At 45.4% G+C, this 8,727-nt stretch overlaps 1 protein-coding gene across 1 annotated transcript; it reads left to right on the top strand.

Annotated features, from left to right (window-relative positions):
• The first annotated feature begins 279 nt into the window (after positions 1–279).
• On the top strand, positions 280–5,090 carry UCHL1 (ubiquitin C-terminal hydrolase L1). The gene is made up of 9 exons (XM_059844928.1): positions 280–422; positions 530–541; positions 1,019–1,147; positions 1,987–2,137; positions 3,344–3,429; positions 3,505–3,552; positions 3,888–3,957; positions 4,286–4,344; positions 4,664–5,090. Exons 1-9 carry the CDS (start codon positions 390–392, stop codon positions 4,748–4,750), a joined length of 675 nt encoding a protein of 224 aa, XP_059700911.1. The 5' UTR covers positions 280–389; the 3' UTR covers positions 4,751–5,090.
• The last annotated feature ends 3,637 nt before the right edge of the window (positions 5,091–8,727 follow it).

The raw sequence follows: 8,727 nt of genomic DNA, 5'->3' as shown, positions 1-8,727 counted from the left end.
CCCAGGGTGATGGCAGCCGCTTGCCCACGCTGCCGGCCCGCTTCCAGCACTTTCTCCACGCCAACGTCAGAGGATCGGGGTCCCCCCGGCCGCACCCCGCTCCCGCGGAGGCGGCGTGACCCGGCCCCGCAGACCCGGCCGGGCTCCCCCAGCCCCAGCCCCGCTCCCCGCGGCCCTTCGGCCCAGCGCCCCCCCGCCTCGGCCGTGCCCTGCTCCTCCCTCTCCCCCCGCCGCCGCGCGGAGTGGGCCAGCCCGCCCCTATATAAGAGCCGGGTGGGCGGCTCCGCGCCCCAGCGTCGCCAGCGGCTCGGCAGCGAAACTGCCGCGGGAGACATCGTCGTGCGTGGGGCACAGCCTGCCTTCTTCCCGGCTCCCGCCGCCCTGCAGCCATGGCCTGGCAGCCGATGGAGATCAACCCCGAGGTGCGCGAGGGGCGGCGGGGACAGGGCTGGGGCTGCGGGGTGGGTGGTGGGACGCCGTCTCTCACCCGCACTCACGCTTTCTTCCCCCACCCCGCATTGTCTTCCAGATGCTGAACAAAGTGAGTTGCCGCCGCCGAAGGACCGCCGCGGGCGGGAGGGCGCCGGCCTTTCCCCCTCCATCCCTCGGCATCGCGCCCCGCCGGGGAGCGCCAGCCGCGGTGGCGGTACCGCTGCGCGGGGCGCGGCCGCACCTGCGGAGCGGCGCCTCCCTCCGTCCCTCGGCATCCCGCCCCGCCGGGACACGGAGCGGCGCCTCCCTCCGTCCCTCGGCATCCCGCCCCGCCGGGGCACGGAGCGGCGCCTCCCTCCGTCCCTCGGCATCCCGCCCCACGGGGCATGGAGCGGCTCCGCGGGGCGCGGCCGCACCTGCGGAGCGGCGCTGAGGCCGTGCGCCCTCGGGGCGGGCGCGGCCGGCAGGCGGCGCGGCGGGGCCGCGCGTTGTGCTGTGTCACCGGGCGCGGCGGGGCTGGGGCGGCCGCGCCCCGCGGGGACGGGCGTGGCGCGGCCGGGCCACCCGCTCTCTGTGCCCCGTGTAGGTGCTGTCCCGCCTCGGGGTGGGTCCTGGCTGGCGCTTCGTGGACGTGCTGGGCTTCGAGGATGAGGCACTGCGCGCCGTGCCGACCCCGGCTTGCGCGCTGCTCCTGCTGTTCCCGCTCACTGAGCAGGTGCGTGTCCCCTCCCGGCAGGGTAGCGCTGGCCGCTGTCTGGAGTGCGGCTGACATCCCCCAAGCATCAGATAGTTGAGCGTGGATGGGGCTTGGCACTGGCACGGTGTTGTGCTTGGTTCCAGCCTCCAAATAGCCTCAGCTGAGCTGGGCAACCAAACAAGGGCTCTCATTCCATCGCAGTTTTCCTGTGAGATTTTGCTTTGTTTATCAGACTGAGGGGAAAAAAACATGAGTGATCATGAGTGTGAGGGATAGCAATTCCATTACCATGCTGAATCATTGGATCTGGAGAGGCCTACATTACTTCTTTAATATAATCAATTGGTTTGATGCTAAGGAAGTGAATGAGATGAAATCAAATTCAATTAACAGGTTCTTAAAAAGAAGGATTAAAACTTTACAGTAGCAATGGATTTTGCAGTTGTTTGTACATTTATCTGATGGGGAGGGGCTCATGAAGGCAATGCTGAAAGGCCTATTGTAGAGACATGCTGAGTAGCCTTGTTCAATGGACTGAAGCAACTGTGAGAGGATATAAAAGAGCCTATCCATTATATTATTTCCCACCCCAAGCTATTTCCAGTGTATGGCACAGATGGAGAAGCTAAGAGCAGTGCCTTTCGATATGACTGAATCATGCAGGTAGTCAGTCCATTAAGTGTTGGCCTGAATCCAGTTTAGGCATATGGTGCTTTACTGGTGCCACAAAGATGACTTTCTGAATAAATCTTTGTCCAGTCCTGATACTGATTCTCCTGCACAACAACTTACTTTTCCAGTGCACTATACAATGGTAGGACTGTGATGAAATGCCTAAACCAGTTTTGTGTTTACAGCATGAAAACTTCAGGAAGCAACAGACTGAGAAAATAAAGGACCAGGAGATCAGTTCTAAAGTGTATTTCTTGAAGCAGACTGTCAGTAACTCCTGTGGGACAATTGGTCTGATACATGCAGTTGCTAATAACAAAGACAAATTGAAACTTGGTGAGTATGAATGTTCTGAAGTGCTTGAGTTTCTATTTTTTTTGACAGCAGATTGAATGGGTATGAGCTTGCTTTCAGGCAAGTCAAGTTAAGGCATCCTGTACTGTTTCAGTTGGTAAGTGGATCTTCCAGCTCTTGGAGAGGGGCATGTGGACTGCCTGAAGCACAGAAGGGAATGTGCTTTGACTCCAGTCTGCCAGCCACAGAGATATTGTCCTAGTAAGCAATGCAAGAGGAAAAGGGCACTTAGCAGCACTGACCAAAGTCTGTCTGTCATTAGGAAGTACTGTGTTCCAAAGCAGTTATTGACATTAAACTTCATGTCAATAGATGAGATGCAGTTCTTCATGCTGCTTATGTCTAATGTGAATCGATGTGCTCAGAGTAGCCTAGAAATCACTCTAAAACGTTTTTAGGGTTTTTTTTTTTGCTGGACAAATTGAATAGATAAGGTTTGTAAGGAGATTTTCCCTACCAAGGTAATAGTTTGGATGGTTTCTATACTGTAGAAAAAGATTCTTTTGTTGTTCAGAGACTAGATCTGCAAAATACAACTACCATTATTCTAGGAGAACTCGGACCCATTCTGTGGTGTGGGATTCCTTTTTATAAAAAAGAAAACATGTGGAAGTCATAGTGAGCATTTAAACATAGTTTTGCTTTGTTCTTCAAAAAGATTCACTGGAATAACACCCTTGACAAGTGAAGCAATGATGCAGCATATCTTATGTGCTAGACCTCAGTGTATCTTAGTACTGCACTAATTTATATTCTGGCAAACCAAAGTTAGCAAGTGCTGCCTTCATTTGAAGGCAGTGAGACAATTTCATCTACCCATATTCTGTTAGTTATGTGTCCTTGCATCTGGTACCTTTCCTGAATTTCTTCAAAACAGGACTGAACATTTCTGCCAAATGTGCAGTGGGGAAATCAGAAAAGCTAAATCCCATTTGAAAATAATTTTTCAAAATAAGCATCCAGAATTAGCTGAAGCACTCTTCCCTGAAACAATTCTGGTTGTTTGTATAGATTGTTACTAATATCTTCTGTGTTAATAGCTTTCTTTGAGTGGTAGTTATAATATTCTTATATTGGAGATAGTTACAGGCTGAATGCAATGACTTGTTATTGATTTCTGTGGGCTGCATCTCAACTATGACTGATGTTTTACCTATACTGAATAAAATGTTTGATCATCTTGTGCAGAGGAGGGGTCTGCCCTGAAGAAGTTTCTTGATGAAACAGCTGATTTGTCTCCTGAAGAAAGAGCTAAACATTTGGCAAATAATAAGGTATATGAACTACACAAACTGCTGACAGTTATCAGCACTTAAAGATGTAGTAACCTGTACCTGATTTCTCTTAAGGCTATACAAGAAGTCCACAACTCTGTTGCACAAGAAGGACAATGTCGGGTAAGATTTGAATGTATCAAATCTTGGGAGAATGTCGGATAGCTGTTGCAGTTCATGGGGAGGGAGAAATGAGTGACTCATGGGTGAATGCTTGTTTGGGATTTCTTCCTCAAACATGGATTGAAAATTTGGATCAAGGCCCAGTTGTAAAATATCATTTTACATTAGGATTTCTGGTGCTTGACTTTGTAAAAGTCTTGCCATAGACCTCTTCCGCTGAACTTAAGTTTTCAGTCCTTTGCTTTTTTGTTGAAGTTTCCTCTGTTCTGTAGTTACAATTTGGGTTTGCAATGCTAGCTTCAAACTTACAAACGTATCTCATGGTGTCTCCTAAGGTTGAGGACAACAGTGTGAACTTCCATTTCATCCTTTTTGTCAATGTGGATGGACACCTGTATGAATTGGGTAAGGTCCTATGAACTGTGTTTGGTCTGGGCTTACATTACACTGCACAGCAGTGTTGGGGGCTCAAGCAAGATACTTTGTGCTAATTAAACTGCTTGCTGAGGTTCTCAGAGCCAAAGCACAATTTGTATCTTCATCTGAAGATTTTAACTGATGGTGGGTTACACTGAAGGCCTAAAGCACATTGTCACTGCTGTAGCTGAGAACACTGTTTCCATCTCACTCAGTCTATTGACAATTTGTTTTGACTTCCCCAGTGTCATCGTGTGTATACCTGTTTAGGTCTGCTCTGCTTTGTTCTGTTAATTCAGAAGTATTTCTTTCACAGATGGCCGTATGCCATTTCCTGTGAACCATGGCACGAGCTCGGATGACTTGCTGTTGAAGGTAAGTCTTCTCCCTTGGTGCTTGTTTCCCTGAAAACAAGGCTTATAAAAAGCCTTATAAAGAGTTGAGAAGTCTGCCTGTGGTGTATAGTGGCTGTACCTACTTGCTGTACAAGTCTGTGCTTAGCTTAAATCTGCTAAGTTTATGACTATTAAAGGTACTGTCCCTAAGAGCTAGATACCTGTTAAGTGTATTTATTAGCTGGTGCTATAAGATTATGTAACTTAGTTGATGGAACTCAGAGAGGAACTGCAAAGGCTTTTTCTCTGCAGGAAGTGTATTTGGTTAGTCTAAGCAGCTGTATTTTTTCATCCCCAAGGATTCTGCTAAGATCTGCAGACAATTTACAGAACGTGAAAAAGGAGAAGTTCGTTTTTCTGCTGTGGCTTTCTGCAAGTCTGCCTAAGACTCTGAAGAGATGCAAGGAAAGCAGTTTAATAGCACACCAGTAAATGCAGTTTAAACTCCAGTGCTTCAGTACTTGTTAAACACAGCTGTTCTGGTAACTTAAATTATTTCCACCTTTTGCTATACACAGAAGCAACATCAGCTGAGCTTACGCTAAAGGATGAGCTCAAGTTTTAATGTGAACGGTTTGGACACATCAGATATCTTTAGACTCTTTTTTCACATGTTAAGTAGAAAATGCTTAACAGGGCTTGTTTGATCTGTGTTATGTTAATTGAGTTGTTGGTTGGTATTTCCTTGTCCTTAATGAGAATAAAATGTTCTGCTGGAAGACTAAATGGACTGAAGTGATGACTAATTTTCTTCAAAAGGAATTGTGTGGCATCCTCTGTAAGGCTTCTTTTCAAAAGCCCCTCAAAGCTCTCCTCTGAGCAAAAAGTTAACCTCAGGGTAGCAGGGCAATTGTTTTTTCTAGTGTCTTGGGGGCTTTCAAGGATGGAGAGACACTGGTCTGTGTAACATGTTGCAGTGCTGCATGCTGCACTAGCCTTCTAGGAAGGCTTTTTGTAATGTCCAGTCTGAAATCATAAGCTGCAATCTGCCACTCTGAATACATTTAGTTTTGAGGGGTAAGGTGTGATAAATTACCATTCAAATGTCACCTTAATGTTGTCTGTATTAGTGCTACAAGGTGCAGAATACCCACTGAGTTGGTTGGTGTTATGTTTCCTAATAGGAGACAGTATTAGAACAGGTATTTTCCCTACCTGTAGCTAAACCAAAGCTGCTGCCTGAGGCAGAACGCAATCCTGGGTTAGGCTATGTATGCTTACTAACTTGTGATTCTGTGATGAAGACCTTTAAAGAGGCTGTACTTATCTGTCCCATCCAAAATGACCTAAAAAGGAGAAACCCATGCTACATAAATTTCTAATAGCAGGTTGAAATTTTGGATTCAAGCAAAAGAGATTAACTCTCTAATACATGTTCTTTGGCGTGAACTGTGACCTGAGTCTAGTTGCTGTTTACTGATCTTGCAGCTCCCTGCTGGTACTTCAGGTAGGTGGAGGCAAGATAAAACACCCTGAAACTTGGGTCTTTATTCTAATCTAGTCCCAGTCTGTCCCTGGCAACCATTTTATACAGTGCTGGGTAACAGACTCGTAGATGGTCACAGGGCTTTTTAGAAGGGTAATTCAAGCTTTTATTAAAGCTCTGTGTGGGCTGAAGTGTTTAGTATTGGGCCTTGTTACTGCTTATGTAATTACCTGATAGCTGAAGCTGGCAAAGGGTTGCAACACATTTTAATTTGAAGTCTAAGGATTTGCTAAACCTCGGGATACTCCAATTCTAAATATCAGTGCCTTCAGTGTCTGTTAGCAGGAAGGTGAAAACTATGGCTAGGAAAAAGTCTGTTATGTGTCATTGTCCTCTACATCAGCATCATCATCTTCTGCCTCTTAGTGGAGGTTGTTGTAGGGTGGGGGAGAGGCTCCTGAGGCCTCTCTGCTGCAGCCCTGCTGCAGCGCAGGCTCGGAGCCATGCCTGTGGCTGGGCTGCTTAGCAACACAGCCGGCAGCAGGGGAAAGGCAAGGGCTGTGAGCAGGGGAGAGTGGAAGGTGAACAGCACCAGCTGCAGGAGGAGGAGCACAGAAGTGCCAAGTGAGCTGTGTGCCTTACCTGGGGCAGTGAGCTTTAGTGCTGCAAGGACTCTCTCCTTGCCCTTAGGGCAGTTACTGAGGGTATGTGCTGTGGCTGTGCCTGTGTAGAGTCAGTGCTGAAGAAACCTGAAAATGCCTTTGAGATACTATGGTATATATTTAAGTGATTGCAGCAGTCCAATATTTTGTTTTACTTTTTTTTTTAATTAGCAGTACAAATGGGGCTACTGAAGTTATTTCAGTGTTTCATAAACTTTTATCATTCTACTCAAGCTTCTGAGTTAAGAATCTACCAAAAGGCAACATTTTATTAATTTAGGCCTCATGAAAAAACAGGGAAAGGGTTGTTTGTGCCAGACTTTTCTTATTTTCTCACATTCTGGTCCCAAATATAGTTTCAAAGGATGGAAATAAAGAGAAAAACTAAAGAATTAATGTTACCTATCTACTTATGTGTAACATCCACTACCAAGGCTGGTGTCCCCTGCAGAAATGATGATAAGGGCTCAGGAAACAGCTGGGCTTTACTTTAAACCACCTTGGGTTTCAGCAACAGGAAGATGAGTTACTGGGGATGGCAAAGATCTTGGGAGCTGGGATAGAGCTCTCAAACCACACATGGTGATCTGTAAGCTGAATAGATGGAAGATGTTGCAATATTGCAGTGCAGCTGTTCCAAATGTGTTACTGCATTCAGAAAAGAGTCACAATGCACAGAAGTGTGTATTTAAAATTCTGTTGAATAAGCTATAAACAGAAATCCAGAAAGATATTTTAAAGCCATATCAGGCATGTATAATCTCAAAAGAAATGCTTCCTCTTATTCATATTTTCTAGCTTATTTTACCTACTTGCCAGTTTTTTGATTTTAATCTTTGCCTGTTATTTCACACTTTGGCAGAATTGTTTAGGACAAGAGTTGTTTTTTAGAGTGCTGTATACCAAAACACTTTTCATGAGAAGATGCTCTTATAATTTAGTATTTTTTCCTGGGCATATCTGTCTGAAGTGAGAATCATTTTTTGTCCCTCCTTGTTGTCTCCTCTTTGTTCTTATAGCTGTAGCTCCATTCTGAACTGTTGCTTTTCCTTGATTTACTGTGTGTTCTTAAGTAAATTAACTCTTTTCACCCTCTCTACATCTCATCTAAAGCCCTTCATGTTTTTCCTGAATTTACCCCAAAATATTCCTTGTGAAAATTGTTGAAAAGGGCAGGAGCGTGCAAAGCCCGCTGTGTTTTATGCCCACTCTGAAGAAACTGGTGACTATTGAGCAAATTAATTTGAATTAACAGATTCCTGCCATTTTTGTGCTAACTCCAGAGGTGGACATTCAACAGTTAATGTATAGAACTATCCTTGGAAATATTTGAGAAATATTGAAGGTAGGATTTCAGGCTTATCTGTTTAGACATGCACATTTAGAGCTAATTTAGAGCTCTACCAGTGTTGACTGTGTGCAATCTATAATTTTCATAACCATTTAATTACCTGCCTGAAAGCTAGTCAACTTATTCTGTAGATGGCAGCATTGGGAAACTTAGAGCAACAAGTCTGATTTAGGACCAATGACAGACCCAGACACTATCTTAAAGTCCACAGATAGTCCTATTGCTTTCGGTGGGATCATTCACGTGCTTAAGCAAACTTCTGATTTCAGAGCCAAATAGCCACTCCTTATCATAATCAAAAGTTAGGCATAATGCAACATGTGAAGCCTCCTACATGTATGAATAGTCTTTGGCTTAGATTCCCCAGTTTACTTGCAGCTAATGCACAACTTTTGTCCAATATATACTGCTGTGCACTACTATACACTACTATTTCCATACTAAATATAATTCTTTTGGGGGGAAGTAAGGAAGGTGTGGGACTAGCTCCAACAGCATCCAGCTTTTGACACACAGACCAGTTTATCAATCTCAAATATTTAGGATGGAGAAGCAGTTAGCTGAAAAAGGAACTAGACACACTCGTATCCTCTTTGCCATTAATGCAAAGACAGTAGGGCCCATGGTGGGCACTGGGAGCAAACAAGGCTGGCAATAAACCTTGTAGTCACAGGATCCCTCTCCTAGTGCTACCAGCAGCTAAGAAGAGGCTGATGCAGGACTTCAGCTCAGTGAAGCTGTGGACTAAATGAAAAGAAACACAAATTGAGAAAAATGCAGCCAGAAGCAGAGTACCAGCATTAAAGTTCCTTTGTGACCAAAGGACATAAAATATCACTCGCATTTTGTGATTTTTTACATATTGTACAGGATGATATTCCAAATGCTTTGAAGCCAAGGGAGCTCAAGGGATGAGAGGATGGA

This window comes from Haemorhous mexicanus, chromosome 4 (genome assembly GCF_027477595.1).
Source record: "Haemorhous mexicanus isolate bHaeMex1 chromosome 4, bHaeMex1.pri, whole genome shotgun sequence".
NCBI lineage: Eukaryota > Metazoa > Chordata > Aves > Passeriformes > Fringillidae > Haemorhous > Haemorhous mexicanus.
Note: the sequence above shows the minus strand (reverse complement) of the source record. Positions and strands in the feature narration are given on the sequence as shown.